The sequence below is a fragment of the Heterodontus francisci genome, chromosome 3, assembly GCF_036365525.1.
Source record: "Heterodontus francisci isolate sHetFra1 chromosome 3, sHetFra1.hap1, whole genome shotgun sequence".
NCBI classification, from domain to species: domain Eukaryota; kingdom Metazoa; phylum Chordata; class Chondrichthyes; order Heterodontiformes; family Heterodontidae; genus Heterodontus; species Heterodontus francisci.
This window is the reverse complement of record NC_090373.1, coordinates 201,138,646-201,158,206: the sequence shown is the minus strand read 5'-3', so window position 1 is coordinate 201,158,206 and position 19,561 is coordinate 201,138,646. Positions and strand designations below refer to the sequence as shown.

At 43.5% G+C, this 19,561-nt stretch overlaps 1 protein-coding gene across 1 annotated transcript in view; it reads left to right on the top strand.

The window, feature by feature from the left end:
- LOC137367179 (dynein axonemal heavy chain 8-like) overlaps positions 1-19,561 on the top strand; it is a 2,062,041-nt gene that overhangs the window by 1,228,368 nt on the left and 814,112 nt on the right. The window contains exon 74 of the mRNA XM_068028615.1: positions 18,852-19,013. Coding sequence (XP_067884716.1) covers positions 18,852-19,013 — 162 coding nt within the window. The remainder of the gene's footprint in view (positions 1-18,851; positions 19,014-19,561) is intronic.

The following is a 19,561-nucleotide window of genomic DNA, read 5'->3' as shown; positions in this document are numbered from 1 at the left end:
TCAATGAGTGCAACATTACATGACCTGGTGCAGTTCCATCACTACTGGTAGATGGTGGACAGGCAAAGGGGAGACAGGAGGTGAGTTACTTGCTGCAGAATTCCCAGCCTCTGACCTGTTCTTGTAGCCACAGTATTTATGTGGCTGGTCCAGTTCAGTTTAGTGTCAATGGTAACCCGCAGGATGCTGATCGTGGGAGATTCAGCTATGGTAATGCCATTGAATATCAAGGGGAGATGGTTAGATTCTCTGTTGTTTGAGATGGTCATTTCCTGGCACTTGTGTGGCACGAATGTTACTTGTCACTTATCAATCCCAAGCCTGGATGTTAACTCTTTTGTGCTTTTCTGCATATTTGACTAAAGAGGCAGCCTTCAATTATTTGTGTTTTGATTTCCTGTTCAACCTCTTTATTTGCTTCTCTAAGGTTTACGCAGACCAAACTACCCTTGAATTAGTGTATGGGACAAAATAGCTGTCATTCATAAGCTGCACAAAGACACAAGGCCTGCTGTGAACAAACCCCAACACTGTCCTTATTTGCCAATTGGCATTACCTCGAGTTCACAACAGAAAGCAGAGCGTATGATACCTGGTTATAAAGTAAATGCAGATTCTGTCCTCATAGCTGTTGTAAGATCTCATACTGTAAATCTGCTATTGTAAATCCCTGGAAGAAAAACACAGCACTGGCTTCTGGATTGCTGCTGTAAAATAAAACGTTATTTTTGACTCACTCTAGTGCTACACTGCACTTGCTACACCAAGCATGTACAGTGGCCTCAAATGAACAATACACTATATATCAAATGAACAATAAATAAACAAACAGTACATAAACCTAAAAAGTCACATTTGGTTGCCAGTTGTCTCAATCATGTGCCATATTGATCAAATGTCTTATTTGCTCCTTGCTTGGTTCTTCAGAAAATATTTGTTTCATATATTGCATTCTTCTTGGGCGTGACATAAGTCGTTTGTACATTTTTTGTTGAGTCGTAGTCATCTTGCGCAGGTGCAAGTGTCTCAAAATATTTTCCAATTCTTCATCTCCATAGGAGAGAAGTAAGCCTTTTCTCTCTTATTGTCGGTGATTCCAAAGACCACCATTGCACCTTTAAATCGTTGTAACCACTTCTGTGAACGAGGGGACACAGATGAGGGCTCAGAGTGCACATCAAAATGTGAAAGGTTGGGCATAGCTGTCGCCATCTTGATCATCAGTGCAGCGATATTATGTGACTAAAGATCCAGGATAGCGTTCCACAATCACACAGACTTTATCAAAAGTAGGAAAGGCAGGTGGAAGAAACAAATGCACATTTCATGGGATGCTACAATCCTGCAATAAATTTTTCTCTGAGATTTACGCAGACCAAACTACCCTTGCATTAGTGTATGAGACAAAATGGCTGTCCTGCATAAACTGCACAAAGACACAAGGCCTGCTGTGAACAAACCGGAGTTCACAACTGAAAGCAGAGCGTATGATATCTGGTTAAAAAGTAAATGCAGATTCCATCCTCATAGCTATTATAAGATCTCATATTGTAAATCTGCTTTTGTAAATCCCTGGAAGAAAAACACACCACTGGCTTCTGGATTTCTGCTGTAAAATAAAACTTTATTTTTGACTCCCTCTAGTGCTACACTGCACTTGCTACACCAAGCATGTACAGTGGCCTCAAATGAACAATACACTACATATCAAATGAACAATAAACAAACAATACTGTACACAAATCTATTTCAAAATCCCTTCAAGACAGTCGATTCATGTGAATAAATAGCTAATAAAAACAGAAAATGCTGGAAATACTACTCAACAGATCAGACAGCATTGTGATGAGAGGAATAAAGTTAACCTTTCAAGCTAACATTTAAAGAAATAATTCAAAATTCTCAACTGCATTCCATTGAGAAACAAAAACTCCATAGGAAAAGTGATTAATCCGTGACTGATTAAAGAGGTTAAGGATTGTATTAGATTAAAAGATGAGGATTATGATTTTCCAAAGAATAATAGCAAGCCTGTGGATTGGGGGAGTTTTAGGAATCAGCAGAGGACCAAAATATTGATTAAAAGGGAGAACATAGAATATTAGCGTAAACGAGAAAACAATATAAAAACGTATTGTAAGAGCTTCCACAAGCGTGTAAAAAGGATGCGAGCAGCAAAAGTAAACATTGGTTCCTTCGAGGCTGGGACAAGAAAAATTCTAACATTAAAAAAATCTTTTGTATTTGTCTTCATAGTAGAAAACACAAAAAGTATACCAAAGATAGTTCGGAACAAAGGGGCTGATGAGAGTGAGGATTGTAAAATAATTCATACCAATAGAGCAGAAGAACTAGAGAAACTAATGGGACTAAAAGCCAACAAATCCCCTGGACCAGATGTCCTATATTCAAGGCTGCAGACATAATGGACGTATTGGTTGCAGTCTTCCAAAATTTCCCAAATTCCAGCATGGCCCCAGTGGATTGGAAGGTAGCAAAGGTAACACTGTTATTCAAGAAAGGAGGGAGAGAAAACAGGAAATTACAGGCCAGGTAGCCTGATGTCAGTTGTAAGGAAAATGCTGGAATCTATTAAGAAGGTGTTAACAAGGGACTTAGAAAAGGATCTACTGCCATGGAGATAACTGAGACCCAGTGTTGCAGGAGACTGTGACTCTGCAACAGATGGTCACAGGCATCTATGACCTTGTCACTGAAGACCTCACACCTCACAGCACTGGTCACCATGCCCTGAAATAAACAACAAAGTGACTGTGGCCTTGAACTTCTTTTCTTCTGGCACCATCCAAGGATCAGCTGTGGAACTTTGTGGCATTTCACAAACGGCGAGCGATGCAAACATTGCATCTCTCTGGTGATTGATACCCTCTAGTCATTTCACAACATTTGCAGCCTCGCAGACACAGAGGACAGTGACTTTCACCACCATCACTGGATTCGCCCAGGTGCAGGGCATCATTGATTGCATTCACGTGGCCATCAAGGCATCCAGTGACAGGCCAGTCAGATTGATTAACAGGAAGGGCTTCCACTCCCTAAATGTCCAACTAGTCTGTGACCACAATAAGAGCTTCTGCCATGTGTGCACTCACTTAACTGGCAGATGGCATGACTTCTTCATCCTCTACCAGTCCACACTGCCTCACATCCCCAAAGTCCGTGGAGAGATCCAACAAGGGATGGCTACTCACCCTTCTACGGGGGCCCCAGACAGAGGCACAAAGGCGATACAACCAATGCCACCTGCTAGAACAACCACTGAGCAGACTACCTGGCTTCTGAAGATATGGTTTCAGTGTCTGGAGCAGTCCTGCAAGGGTCTTGGTCATTGTGGTTGTCTGCTGCGTTCTCCTTAACATGGCCTTCTGGAGAGGTGTGGACCTTGAGGACCTTGAGGATGGTGAGGCCCTGGAAGGAGAAGGAGGAGCAGCAGCAGGAGGTGAGAGAGGAGGTGGCTGAGGGAGATGACACTAAGCAGAGAGGTGCCCCAGCTGCACAGCAATGTTGCCGGGCACAGCCCAAGGCGTGAAGTGCACAGGAGGGTCCCATGAATGTAAGGGATGTCCTGATTCAGGAAGGTTTCAGCTGGGCCCCTCAGACCCTGGTTGAGAGGTATGCAAGGAAGGAAGTCTGATATACCTCTGCTAACATATTCATGGAAGACTAAAATAAAAGTAAAATACTGCGGATGCTGGAAATCTGAAATAAAAACAAGAAATGCTGGAAATACTCAGCAGGTCTGGCAGCATCTGTGGAATGACACATCTGTGGAAGCAGAGTTAACGTTTCAGGTCAGTGACCTTTCTTCAGAACGAGCAAATATTAGAAATGTAAAAGGTTATAAGCAAGTAAAGTGGGGATGGGGCAAGAGATAACAAAGGAGAAGGTGTAAATAGGACAAGGTCACAGAAGGTCGTGGAGCAAAGGCAAACAATATGTTAATGGTGTGTTGAAAGGCAAAGCATTAGTACAGATAGGATGTTAATGGACTGAAAATTGAACAGCCGCAAGTACAAACATGAAAAAAAAAGTGGGTAAGCAAACTGAACAAACTAAGATGAAATAAAATAAAATAAACACCAAAATATATATATATAAAAAAAGGAAAAAGAAAAAAATAACTGAAATGAAAAGGCACCAAACACTCCTTTCAGGTGAAGCAGCAATTTACTTGTACTTCTTTCAATGTAGTATACTGTATTCGCTGCTCACAATGTGGTCTCCTCTACATTGGCATGACCAAATGCAGACTGGGTGACCGCTTTGCAGAACACCTCCACTCAGTCCGCAAGCAGGACCCCGAGCTTCCGGTTGCTTGCCATTTCAACACTCCCCCCTGCTGTCATGCTCACATCTCTATCCTGGGATTACTGCAGTGTTCCGGTGAACATCAACGCAAGCTTGAGGAACAGCATCTCATTTATAGATTAGATACAATACAGCCTGCCGGACTGAACATTGAGTTCAATAATTTCAGAGCATGACGGGGCCCCCCATTTTACTTTTATTTTCAGTTATTTTTTTCTTTTTCCTTTTTTTTATATATATATTTTTGGTGTTTATTTTATTTTATTTCATCTTAGTTTGTTCAGTTTGCTTACCCACTGTTTTTTTCATGTTTGTACTTGCAGCTGTTCAATTTTCAGTCCATTAACACCCTATCTGTACTAATGCTTTGTCTTTCAACACACCATTAATATATTGTTTGCCTTTGCTCCACGACCTGGTCAGCTATTCTGTGACCTTGTCCTATTTACACCTTCTCCTTTGTTATCGCTTGCCCCACCCCGCTTGACTTGCTTATAACCTTTTACATTTCTAGTATTTGCTAGTTCTGAAGAAGGGTCACTAATCTGAAACATTATCTCTGCTTCTCTCTCCACAGATGCTGCCGACTTGCTGAGTATTTCCAGCATTTCTTGTTTTTATATTCATGGAAGACACTGCCTGGAACATCTAATTGCTTTCCTTTGATTTGTTCATGGGATATGGGCATCACTGAAAAGGGCAGCATTTATTGCCAATCCCTAATTGCCCTGAGAAGGTGGTGGTGAGCTGCCTTCTTGAACCACTGCAGTCCATGTTGGTTAGGTACACCAACAGTTCTGTTAGGAATGGAGTTCCAGGATTTTGACCCAGCGACAGTGAAGGAACAGCGATATAGTTCCAAGTCAGGATGGTGTGTGGCTTGGAGGGGAAATTGCAGGTGGTGGTGTTCCCATGCATTTGCTGCCCTTGTCCACCTAGGTGGTAGAGGTTGCAGGTTTGGAAGGTGCTGTTGAAGGAGCCTTGGTGCGTGGTTGCAGTGTATCTTGTAGATGGCACACTTTGCTGCCACTATGTGTCGGTGGTGAAGGGAGTGAATGTTGTGGATGGTGTGCCAATCAAGCGGGCTGCTTTATCCTGGATGGTTTTGAGCTTCTTGAGTGTTGTTGGAGCTGCACACATCCAGGCAAGTGGAGAGAATCCAATAATGCTCCTGACTTGTGCCTTGTAGATTGTGGACAGGCTTTGGGGAGACAGGGGGTGAGTTATTCGCCGCAGGATTCCGAACCTTTAACCTGCTCTTGTAGCCACGGTATTTATATGGCTGCTCCAATTCAGTTTCTGGTCGATGGTAACCCCAGGATGTTGATAGTGAGGGATTCAGTAATCGTAATGCCATTGCATGTCAAGAATGTCCATGGGAGATGGTTGGATTCTCTGTTGTTGGAGATGGTCATTGCCTGGCATTTGTGTGGTGTGAATGTGACTTGCCCAAGCATGGATATTGTCCAGGTCTTGCTGCATTTCCACACGGACTGCTTCAGTATCTGAGGAGTCGCGAATGGTGCTGAACATTGTGCAATTATCAGCGAACATCCCAACTTCTGATCTTATGATTGAAGGAAGGTCATTGATGAAGCAGCTGAAGCTGGTTGTACTCTGAGGAACTCCTGCAGTGATGCCCTGGAGCTCAGATGATTGACTGAGATACCATAACTATCTTCCTTCGCGCTTGGTATGACTCCAACCAGCGGAGAGTTTTCCCCCGATTCCCATTGACTCCAGTTTTGTGAGGGCTCTTTGATGCCATTCTCGGTCAAATGCTGCCTTGATGTCAAGGGCAGTCACTCTCACATCGCCTCCAAAGAAGGAAGCACATCTGCCCAGAAGTTCTGCCCTCACAGTGGAGGATCCCGTTATCTCTTTCACCACGGGGAGGCGGTGGTGTTGTGGTAATATCACTGGGCTGGTAACCCAGAACCCCAGGCTTATGCCCTGGGGACATGGGTTTGAACCCACCATGGCAGATGGTGCAATTTGAATTCAATTAATAAATCTGGAATTAGTGGTGACCATTTTGTAAAAACCCATCTCGTTCACTAATGTCCTTTAGGGAAGTAAGTCTGCTCTCCTTACCTGGTTTGGCATACATATGACTCTAGACCCACTCTTAAATGCCTCTGAAATGGCCTAGCAAGCCACTCAGTTGTATCAAAGCGCTACAAAGACTAAGAAAAGGAAAGAAACTGGACGGACCACCCGGCATCGACCTTGGCATTGGAAACAACAGTGGCAAACCCAGTCCTGTCGACCCTGCAATGTCCTCCACACTAACATTTGGGGGCTTGTGTCAAAACTGGGAGAGCTGTCCCATAGACGAGTCAAGCAACAGCCTGACATAGTCGTACTTACGGAATCATACCTTGCAAATAATGACCCAGACACCAAGGCAGAACAGACCCACCAGAGGTGGCGGCACAGTGGTATACAGAAGGGAGGGAGTTGCCCTGGAAGTCTCATGACATCAGGTCAAATATAGGCAAGGAAACCTCTTGCCACCTACCACAATCCCTCGGCTGATGACTCAGTGCTTCCCCATGTTTAACACCAATTGGAAGAAGCACATAACATACTCAATGTCCATCACCAAGAGTGGCTCGGTAGCACCACTCCTGGCCAAATCCGAAAGGACATAGCTGCTAGACTGCGTCTGTAGCGCGTGTTGAGGAAACCAACAAGAGAGAAAAACCTACTTGACCTCGTCCTCACCAATCTACCTGTCACAGATGCATCTGTCCATGATAGTATTGGTAGAAATGGCCACCACACAGTCCTTGTAAAGACAAAGTGCCATCTTCACATTGAGGGTACCCACCATTGTGTTGTGTGATACTACCACTGTGCTAAATAGGACAGATCCAGCAACTCAAAACTGGGCATCCATGAGGTGCAGTGGGCCATCAGCAGCAGCAGCTGCAGAATTGCATTCAACCAAAATCTAGCCCAGCCCAGCCCCCACTCCACCATGACCATCAAGCCAGGGGACCAACCCTGGTTCAATGAAGAGTGCAGGACGGCATGCCAAGATCAGCACCAGGAATACCTAAAAATGATGTGTCAGCCTGGTGAAGCTAAAGCACAGGACAACTTGCATGCCAAACAGTGGAAGCACCATGCAATAGAAAGGGCTAAGCGATCCCACAACCAAAGGATCAGATCAAGGCTCTGCAGTCCTGCCACATCCAATCGTGAATGGTGGTGGACAATTAAACAACTGACAGGAGGAGGAGGCTCCACAAATATCCCCGTCCTCAACGATGGGAGAGCCCAGCACATCAGTGCGACAGATAAGGTTGAAGCATTTGCATCCATCTTCAGCCAGAAGTGCCGAATGGATGATCCATCACGGCCTCCTCCTGAGGTCCCAAGCATCACAAATGCTAGTCTTCAGCTAATCTGATTCACCCCGCGTGATATCAAGAAAAGGCTTGATAGATAACATACTCAATGGATTCTGCAAAGGCTATGGGCCATTACAACATTCCGGCAATAGTATTGAAGATTTGTACTCCAGAACTAGCCGTGCCCCTAGCCAAGCTGTTCCAGTACAGCTACAACACTGGCATCTACCCGGCAATGTGGAAAATTGCCCAGGGATGTCCTGTGGACAAAAGGCAGGACAAATCTAACCTGGCCAATTGTCGCCCTATCAGTCTACTCCTGATCATCAGCAAAGTGATGGAAGGGGTCATCGACAGTGCTATAAAGCAGAACTTGCTGAGCAATAACCTGCTCAGTGACGCTCAGTTTGGGTTCCGCCAGGGCCACTCAGCTCCTGACCTCATTACAGCCTTGTTCAAACATAGACAAAAGAGCTGAACTCCAGAGGTGTGTTGAGAGACATCAAGGCAGCAGTTGACATCAAGAAGCCCTAGCAAAATTGGAGTCAATGGGAATCATGGGGAAAACTCTCCACTGGTTGGAGCCATAACTAGCACAAAGGAAGATGGTTGTGGTTGTTGGAGGTCAATCATCTCAGCCCCAGGATATCATCGTGTTAGAGAAATCTCTAAGCCTGTTTGTGAAGAAGACACTGAGACTCGGATGCTTTGGTGGAGATTTTTTATTGCTTGCCACAGAGCTTACTTCTGCTCTCCAAACAACACCTCCAGCCAGTGCTGGCTGGCTCTTCTTTATATATACACACTGAATACAGTTAACTATTTAACACCCAACACCTGTTCACCCTATTATCTTGAACTATCAGGTATTTATCATCCATTAACAGAACTTCAGACCCAAACAGATTCCCCCTTTTTTTCTTTAAATTTAATATATATATATAAAAAAGAAATAAAAAACACAAAATAATGACACATTACTCTTCACATTATTTATCATTAACTTTCAATAGCACCAGCCATTAACATGCTTTAAAAAAACTTGTTTAAAGTAAAAGCGATTTTATCGTAAAAGAATTTCCACGTTTTCCACTTATCATAACACAAGACGACCCTCTTCGAGGACATCCAACAATTTTTTCCAACAAGCACATCGCTTAGTGAAACAATCCGACAACTGATGACTTGCATCAATCCATTTTACTTTGGAAATTTCTTTTCTTTCCAACATTTCTTTTATACTCGCAAGATCAATCCTCAACCACTTTTATGCGACACATTTTGTCGAATGGACATTGTCCCAGACAGAATGGTTATCTACATAGCATTCTATAGGAAAACCTTTCTCCGATTGCCCGTTATACAAGAGTTCCTTTAAAATACTTGATACATACATACCCATATCTATCGCTTCTATCAGTGCAGGTGGCTCAGCAGCTAAGGTGCTTTTAACTATCCTCTTTATTTCCTTCAATTCCCAGGCTAATGGACAACATTTATCATTTCGTCCCACCAAAAATATAATGAACCCTACTGCGCTCGAGTAACCATCGGGAAGATTAGAGTGTGGGGCGTCACTAAACACGACGAATTTCATTTCTTCTGGGTTACCTAATGCTGGAAGTTTGAGTAAATTTGTCAAAACTCTATTTTTTCAATGTCTTATTTGCATTCAGCACTCCCCCAACAGTAGCATGTCTCAGTACAGTGCTCAATTCGAATACATCATAGTAGGCATCCGGCCTAGTTCGTGTGCGCAACCAGTTTAATTGCCCGATTAAGCTCCTTAACTGGTCTGCTTCTTACTTGGTTGCAGAGTCTTCCATTTGTGAGGATCTGGCCCGAATTGTTGGGATACTATTAACATTCCCTAGATAAGACTGTTGATGTAGTGTTTCCCCCAACTTAATCTGTCTAATATTCAACCCTATATATTTAAAAACACCGGAAGCCTGACTTCCAATTTTAAATTCCTGCAGAACTTTATCTATCACAAATTTCTCAAATGCCTCAGATCCTCCCCACAGAAAATCGTCCACATGCATCTAGAAAATGCCTGCTAGTTTTTCTTCATAGTATCAATAAAACATTGCCGGATCCCTCTTTAGTTGAATACAACCAGTTTTTAGTAGGACGGACCTAACTGAAAGATACCACACCCTGGATAAATCATTTAGCCCATAAACACACTTGTTTAGCTTCCATAATTTCCCTTCTATATCTCCAGCTTCTTTTGGTGGCTTTAAAAATACTTCCCTTTGAAATTTCTTCCCTTGCAAAAAGGCTGCTTTGATGTCAATGGACTTATATTCCCATGAGTGTGTCACTAAAAGGCCTAGGAAATTCCTCAAACTTGCTTTTCCTGCTGTTGGGGAGCTCACTCTAACTTTTTGGTCACCTAGTTGTTCCCCAAATCTCCGAGTTACAAGCCTGGCCTTTGCTTTATATGTACCCTCGGGAAATACTTTCTTTGTACAGATCCATCTATGGCACAATGCTGGTTGTCCTCTATCTGGCACCTCCATGTATACGCCAAACTCTCTCCAACTGTCAAGTCTTTTTGCTTAGCATCCTTTATCAATTTACCATCTAACTTGTTAGTAGCCATGAGAGCTTCTCTATTATAAGGGCTCCTACTTTTTGTGGCGCCCATTGTCTGCTCTCTGGTCCTTGCTCTTGTGAAACCACATCCCCTAATAGCGTTCCTATTCCTTTCTGGACTACTACTACTCAACCTGTCCCTCCTACAACCAGGTTTCCTTTCACAAGTTCGTGACCTTTTCCTTGGACTATGATCATCTTCAGGCCCACTGTCTAAACTTATACTATGTTTTCTGGCCTTCCACATTTCCACTTCCTTCTGCCAATGTTTGGCTCTGATATCCTATCCCTTGTCTTGTATTTCCCTGGGGCCTTTCCTGCCCTTCCTATAATGGTGGCTTCCCTCCCTTCACTCATATGACATATACGTCACTCTAGTCCCAAAGTTGACCTTTGGGATAAAGGGCCTTATCTGCATTTTCACTATTGCTTGGTCCACTCTCGGTTAACCTGTTATCTGTCACAATCTGTTGCTTGCAAAGTTCCGAGATATGGGCTTGAGAAGTACATGGTGCATCATCGGGATCCATCATTTGTTCAGATTCTGTCGATGTATAATCAGTGCCAATAAGCCGCGAGGAATGTACTCCGTTTGGTTGCCATGTTGCAAAATCACTGATTTGCCATCAGTGCCTATAACTTTTCCTGGGCCTCTCCATTCTTTCTGCCCTTCTCTTTTGTAATACACCATATCCCAGTATCAAAATTCTTTTCTGAAGGCCTGATCCATTAACTCAAAGCTCTCCTGATTTTTTCTGAAACCTCTGCCTTAATAAATGCTCTTCTCCCTGCGTGCATGGCATTCAAATATTCCACAAAAACTGAACTAATTGTAATCTCCTCTAAAGGTGGGGGATGATCCCACATTACCGAATGTATTTTCAGATTCCGGCCCCAACCATTTGAAGCGTGTTCATCGTATTGCCACGCCACAGCAGCAGTCAATTTACAGTTTGGCTGGTCTGCCAAAAGGTTTCGAAGCGTGTTTTGCGCATGTACTGCCTATGCCAGAGTAATAGTCAACTTACAATTTGGTTGGTCGGCTAAAGTTTTTTCGGAGCATTTCGTCAATCACGGCATGATTTCTCTCAAAATCCCATTACTAAAAGGACTTTCTGCTGCTGTGTGCATTGCTAGAATATTCATATTTTCACACATACTCCTGAATTTATCATTTGCAAATTCTCCTCCATTGTCAGAAACCTAGCCAGTGCTCCCAGACCCATTCCTATCCACCATTCCATTACCATCGACAGACTGAATCTGGCCACCACTTCTATAATGTGTAGAATAAAAATGTTTTTTTCTTTATCCCTTACCTTAAAGTCCATCGCTATGGTTTCATAAGTCCCTTGCTAATGGGAGACTCACTATGAGTTGCGATGGCGTCCTCCTGTATTTTTTACAGATATCACATTTCCCACTGATATCTTTGATAAGTTTATTACCCCTGCATCTTTTAATAGAATCTTCAACCTATGACAAGATGGGTGTGCAAACTGTCGATGTAGTTTCGAAATAATTTGCCTTTTCTCCTTTAAATCCTTACTCCTGGATGCCATTAATACTTCTTTAACATCCTGCTTAGAGATGTTAGGTCTCGCTAAACGAATACAATAATGTCCTGACTGTGCAAATCACAAAGCTACAGATTTCCAAAAGACAATCGCCTTAACATGTTCCATATTTAATTTCATCCGGGCCTTTTACATAGATGGTTAACTTAACAGCAAAGGTATATCACTGGATACTACATCCGTACTAATAAAATGGTTTACACCTGCTATTTTACACGGAATTATCCACTCTTTTTAGTGATTTCAACATGTTGCCATCCCCAAACTTGAAACAGATAGAACTATTGTATTCTTTGACCTTATTTCGGTCTTCCTTACTTAAAGTGTTACCATGTAATACCTTAACCAGTCTACTCCACATATTGTGGACGTACACCCACTGACTAGCACTGCACAATTGAACAAATCTACGACTAATACACTCATTACCGGACTGAAGCTTCTCGTGACCAGGACAATTCCTTCTGATTGATCAGTAGCGTCATCCTCGCCTTCCAAACCTTCCATGTCATGTGTCATCTCAAAAACCCTGTGATTCTTTTTTGGATAATGTAACGCATAGTGATACTTTGAGTCACATGGGAGCATCTCTTGACCACCCCTCGGTTATTCCTGGGGTTCATCCTTCTGCCATAATTGCCCAATTCCTGCTGTCTGTTAAAGTTACCAAAAGGGTTTCTATCCTCATTTGTTTTGTGCGTGTTTCTCCTTTTGTACTGAAGCTTGGGCCCCATATTTGAATGGCCTTGAAATGCTGCTAGCATTGTATCCTCCACCTTCAGCGTCACTGCTAAAGAGCCCATCTGCGCCATGAAAGTGGCCGGAAAGGAATCTTTTCCTCAAAATTTTTTTTAGGGCGTCAGGCATTTGATCAAACAGCATATCTTTTTCTTTGAATCTAACTCCGGTTAATACCAAGAGCATATCCATGTTGGATATCATAGCACAATTCAACAATTTGAAGGCAAGTTCTGATCTAGGAAATTCAAAACAGAATCGCTGCAACCTTGCATATCGTCGGTTAAATGCCATAATATATTCTTCAATGGAAGAACCATCCATTTTTCTAAATTTATCAAAGTCCAACCACGCCTCATAGGCACTCAATAAGTTATCTTTCATATAAATTACATCCATAAATTTTAAGAGATTGTTCAAACCTTCTTCATTGTCCAAATGATGAGCCTCAAGCTCCGAGAACACTTTACCCCTGATCTTCCTTCTGGCGGGAAGTGAAAGTGCAAGGGCCATTCCTTGATTATTTTTTGGTAAAGATGTAACCCGTGTCTGTATATCAACTTCATTCTTCCATTGATCATAAGGTTCGGCTTCACAAAACAGCAGTGGAAAATCATATGCCGACACCTTACACTTGGTTTCAGTCATCTTTCTTCAAAACAAAACTTGCAGATACAGCTTTCTCAGTTATTTTTTCTTTTTTATTATTTGTTTATTTTATTTTAGTTTGTTTCATTATTCATTTTTTACCATGTGCCTACCCACTGTTTTTTTCATGTTTGTGCTTTGGGCCAGGGCTGTTCATTTTTCTGTCAATTAATACCCTCTCTATACTAATGCTTTGTCTTTTAGCACACCATTAACGTACCATTTGCCTTTGCTCCGTGACCTTCTGGTCAGTTATTCTCCGTGACCCTCTGTCCTTTCAACACCTTGCCTTTTGTTCTCTCTTGTCCCACTCCCACTTTATTTGCTTGAAACCTATTACATTTCTAACATTTGCCAGTTCTGATGAAGGGTCATTGACATGAAACAATAACTCTGCTTCTCTCTCCACAGATGCTGCCAGACCTGCTGAATATTTCCAGCAGTTCTTGTTTTTATTTCAGATTTCCAGCATCTGCAGTATTTTGCTTTTACTTTATCCAATTCTAATCTCCTGTCTGAAAACAAATCTTAGTCTCCAATCTTCACTTTCAGGCAACCATCCTCTACTACCAAAGTTAGAGAAATCTCCAAGCCTGTTTGTGAAGAAGATACTGAGACTAGGATGCTTTGGTGGAGACTGTTTATTGCTTGCCACAGAGTTTACTTCTCCACTCCTAACAGCAGCTAACCAGTGCTGGCTGGCTCTTCATTATGCATACACATTTGAGTATAATTAACTAATCAACACCCAACACCTGTTCACCCTACACCTTTAGCTACCAGGTATTTATCATCCATTAACAGAACTTCAGACCCGAACAAATTGCAGGAATTCCTCAATGTAGTGTCCTTGGCCCAACCATCTTCAGCTGCTTCATCATTGACCTTCTCTCTATCATAAGTTCAGAAGTCGGGATATTCGCTGATGCTTGCACAATGTTCAGCACCATTTGCGACTCCTTAGATACTGAAGCAGCCCATGCCCATATCCATCAAGACCTGTACAACATCCAGGCTTTGGCTGATAAGTGGCAAGTAACATTCGTGCCACAAAAGTGCCCGGCAATGACCTTCTCAAACAGGAGAGAATCTAATCATCTCCTCTTGATGTTAAATGGCATTACCATTGCTGAATCCCCCATATTGAGGGTAAAGCAGTTGATGTAGTCTACGTGGACTTCAATAAGGCATGGGAGATTGGCTAAGATAAGAGCCTATGGAATCCAGGGCAATTTGGCAAATTGGATCCAAAATTAGCTTATTGGCAGGAGGCAGAGGGTAATGGTCAAGGGCTGTTTTTGCGAGTGGAAGCCTGTGACCAGTGGTGTACCACAGGGATCGGTGTTGGGACCCTTGCTGTTTGTAGTGTACATTAATGATTTAGATGTGAATATAGGAGACATGATCAGTAAGTTCACAGATGACACGAAATTTGGTGATGTCGTAAATAGTGAGGAGGAAAGTCTTAGATTACAGGACAGTATAGGTGGGCTGGTAAGATGGGCGGAGCAGTAGCAGATGGAATTTAATCCTGAGAAGTGTGAGGTGATGCATTTTGGGAGGACTAACAAGGCAAGGGAATATACAATGGATGGTAGGACTCTAGGAAGTACATAAGGTCAGTGGGACCTGGGTGTATCTGTCCATAGATCACTGAAGGCAGCAGCACAGGTAGATAAGGTGGTTAGGAAGGCATACAGCCTTTATTAGCTGAGGCATAGAATATAAGAGCAGGGAGGTTATGATGGAGGTGTATAAAACGCTAGTTAGCCCACAGCTGGAGTACTGTGTACAGTTCTGGGCACCACACCAGAGGAAGGATGTGATCGCACTGGAGAGGGTGCAGAGGAGATTCACCAAGATGTTGCCTGACCTGGAGCATTTCAGCTATGAAGAGAGACTGAAAAGGCTCGGGTTGTTTTCCTTAGAGCAGGAAAGCTGAAGGGGGACATGATTGAGGTATACAAAATTATGAGGGGCATTGATAGGTTAGATAGGAAGAAACTTTTTCCCTTTGCAGAGAGGTCAATAACCAGGGGGCATAGATTTAAAGTAAGGCCAGCCATGATGGGCTGAAGGGCCTGTTTCTGTGCTGTATAACTCTATGACTCTATGACTAACATTCTAGGGGTCACCATTAACCAGCCATATAAATGCTGTGACTATAAGAGCAGGTCAGAGGCTAGGAATCCTGAGGCGAGTAACTCACCTCCTGACTCCCCAATGCCTGTCCACCATCAACAAGGCACAAGTCAGGAATGTGATGGAATACTATCCACTTGCCTGGATTGGTGCAGCTCCAACACTCAAGAAGCTCGACAGCATCCACAACAAAGCAGCCCACATGATTGGCACCCCATCCACCACCTTCAACATTCACTCCCTCCACCACTGATGCACAGTGGCAGCAGAGTGTACTATCTACAAGATGCACTGCAGCAACTCGCCAAGGTTCCTTCAACAGCACCTTCCAAACCCATGACCTCTACCACCTAGAAGGACAAGGGCAGCAGATACATGGGAACACCACCACCTGCAAGTTCCCCTCCAAGCCACACACCATCTGCACAGTGGCGCAGTGGTTAGCAACGCAACCTCACAGCTCCAGGGACCCGGGTTCGATTCTGGGTACTGCCTGTGCGGAGTTTGCAAATTCTCCTTGTGTCTGTGTGGGTTTTCATTGGGTGCTCCAGTTTCCTCCCACATCCAAAGACTTGCAGGTGATAGGTAAATTGGCCATTGTAAATTGCCCCTAGTGTAGGGAGGTGATAGGGAATCGGGGGTTAGTATAAATGGGTGGTTGTTGGTTGGCACAGACTCGGTGGGCCGAAGGGCCTGTTTCAGTGCTGTATCTCTAAATAAATAGAAAAATAAATAACAACCATATTGCCATTCCTTCACTGTCGCTGGGTCAAAATCCTGGTATTCCTAACAGTACTGTTCATGTACCTACAGCGGTTCAAGAAGGCAGTCACCACCACCTTCTCAAGGATAATTAGGGATGGGCAAGGAATGCTGGCCTTGCCAGCGACACTCACATCCCATGAAGGAATAAAAAGAAAACTCATGCCATTTGTCCTGTCACAGCAGCATAAAGAAGAGTCCCTGATGTATGGCTTACGGTGTCATCATTTATGCAAAGGAAGAAAAACAGTAGGCAGAAACAGCATGAACACACCCTCGTGGTCCACTCAGTGTTCCATGCCACACAGTGAACTCCGCACTAGGCCAGTCCTATACTGTCATTCCCTTGTAGCCTTCGTGGAGGTGGAGGCAGCCTGATCACTTGTCTTGGCTTATGTCTGAGATGCATGTGGTCATCCTTGTCGTGGCTGAGGATGAGGGCACTGAATGAGGGGTGGCACCCTCCTCCTTCATGGTGGCATCCTCAGCCCTTGCTGGGTGCTCCAGATGCCTGGTGCTCCAGATGCCTGGTGGAGGACACCAGCTGGTACACAGCTGGAATTCCCTCTAAAGACCTCTGCGCCATCAGCACCACTGACTACCATGCTACCCAGCGTCTCATGCATCCTGTGAATGTTAGTGTGCAGTTCCTGCATGCATTCTGAGTGATGCCACATATGGCTGTCCAAGAGATTGGCCACTCTTTCTGTCGAGGAGCCCATGTGCCTATACCCCTGAGCTGTTGTAGTACACATGAGCTGGATGGGCTTCTCCATCCTCTGCCTGAGACCCAGCTTCACCTGAGTGAACTCAGACATGTGGGAGCACATGTCCTGCTGCTGTTCAAGGTAGAGCCTCCTATCCAGTGACACGAGTTTGGCCTCAGCTGGAGTATTGCATCCAGTTCTGGTCACTGCATTTTAGCAAAGTTGTGAGGGCACTGGAGAGAGTACTGAATAGATTCACGACAACGGTTCAGGGATGAGGAATTTCAGTTATGAAGATAGATTGGAGAAGTTAGGACTGTTTTCCTTAGAGAAGAGAAGGCTGAGAGGTGATTTGATAGCGTTATTCAAAATCATGAGGGGTCTGGACAGAGTAGATGGAGAGAAACTGTTCCCACTCGTTAAAGAATAAAGAATGAGAGGGCACAGATTTAAAATATTTGGTAAGAGAAGCAAAAGTGACATGAGGAAAATCTTTTTCACACAGTGAGTGGTTAAGGTCAGGAATGCGCTACCTGAGAACATGGTGGAAGCAGTTCAAATGAAGCATTCGAAAGGGAATTAGATTGTTGTGTATATGAAAAGGAAAACTGTGTAGGGTTATGGGGAGAAGGCAGTGGAATTGAACTGAGGGAATTCCTCTTTCAAAGAGCCGGTGCAGACACGATGAGCTGAATGGCCTCCTTCTGCAATGTAATGATTCTGTGATTCTGAGGCCCTGAAACTGTGCCTAGCAGAACAGAGCTGTGTCTGTCCTCCCTACTCTAAGGGAAATTGACCACAGCTCCCTCTGCCTCTAGCACCTCTTCCTGCCCACTAGTGCCATGATCTTCACTCTGTGCCACCCTATCTACGCACACACGAGGACCCACCGAGGTGAGAGTATTTATGCTGGTGGACAGTGCGTCTGTAAGCTTTGACAGTGCTTCTTCATTTCCTTCCTGCTGCTCTGGGCCTGCAGAGGAAGGGGGAGAGGCTGTTGCGGGTTGGTTATCTAGACCTATGCGAGACACAAGAAGAAATGATGAGCGCTAGCCTAGGAGAGTAGAAACCACTGAAGTGCTGAGGCTATCCAGTGTTACTCAGTGCGCGACACACAATTGGATGGGGTGACGTGCACTGTTACCCCCTTAATGACCACATTGCCCTCTGTAATGACCAGGTGCACCATGAGCTCATAAAAGGGGCAGAAAGCAAGGTGTTGTCAGTTGAACAGGCGTACTTATGTATGCCACACTGCAAAGGTAGGTGCATTTGCAAATAGCAGGTGATACAGAGATGGGTGTAGCGAACAATGGTCAAAGACTGCAAGAAAGACTCATGGGGAGCATGTATTTGTGGTTAGTTCATTGAACTTCTTCCTGTACTTAAAAAGGAGTCCGAGAGGTTGAAGAAGGGACACTCACTGAAATAGCTACATCCCTCCACAAAATGAAAACCACTGACGAGATGTGTTTCCTGTCCCTGACCCCAAAAAAGCCATTCCTTCTCAGAAATTCTGTCAGTGGGACATAAGGGTCTATTTTGAGAAAATTGGGTAGATACTTATTTCTGGCAGCTGTCATTGTTTTCCAGTTTTCTTGCTTGCTCCAGTATTGCCATTATCCTTTTAAGCAGCAATTTTTTTTTATATCTGGTTTCTCCACCAGATCTCCATTTACTCCCTCCCACCTCCATAACCAGTCTTCCTTCTAATCACAGCTCCTTTTATTTCAACAGTCTTCCTATGTGTTTTTCAGTCCATCCGCAATGTAACTCTGACATGTTGGGCTGGATTTTCACAGTCTACAAGAATCTCTGAAAATTCAAATGAGCTCACTCTATGTAATCAGCAGCTCAGCAAACTGGCAGGTGGAAGTCCTGTCCTGCCACAGTTCTGATGGAGCCATTGGGCCACCAGAATTCCTAGGTTCTAATTACTTGCAGCATGAGAATAGACAAGTCATAATTGAATTGTATTTAATTAACAGGTGGATGAAGATGAGCCTCTTTTCCTCAGCCTGATCAGTGATCTATTCCCAGGTATACAGTTGGATAGCAGCACCTACGTAGAACTGCAGGCAGCTGTTTCTAATCAGGTGGAAATTGCAGGCCTAGTCAACCACCCACCCTGGAATCTCAAACTGGTTCAGGTAAAGACAGTGTGTTATTTAATTATACACATACAGTATTATTTATTATTTATCTCAAATGTCCTTAATATTGCTTTAACATTTCTTAGGGATGATTATCACTACAATATGACAAGTTTACAAAATGGTTGAGCATTTAGAAATTTGCAGCACAGTATTGTCTAGATCTATGTAAAGCTGTCTTACTTTAGTGTGAACATATCACAATTATTATGAGGTTACTTAATGTATAATAACAATACTTAAAACATCTACAATTTCGCACAATTTACTAAGTCACAGATATAATGCAGAGTTCTGATTTAGAGACACCGTACTTCCGTTTGGTGGAGTAGTTACTTTTGCTAAGCCTTATTTATTTATTTAGAGATACAGCACTGAAACAGGCCCTTCGGCCCACTGAGTCTGTGCCGACCATCAACCACCCATTTATACTAATCCTACATTAATCCCATATTCCTACCACATCCCCACCTTCCCTCAATTCCCCTACCACCTACCTATATTAGGAGCAATTTATAATGGCCAATTTACCTATCAACCTGCAA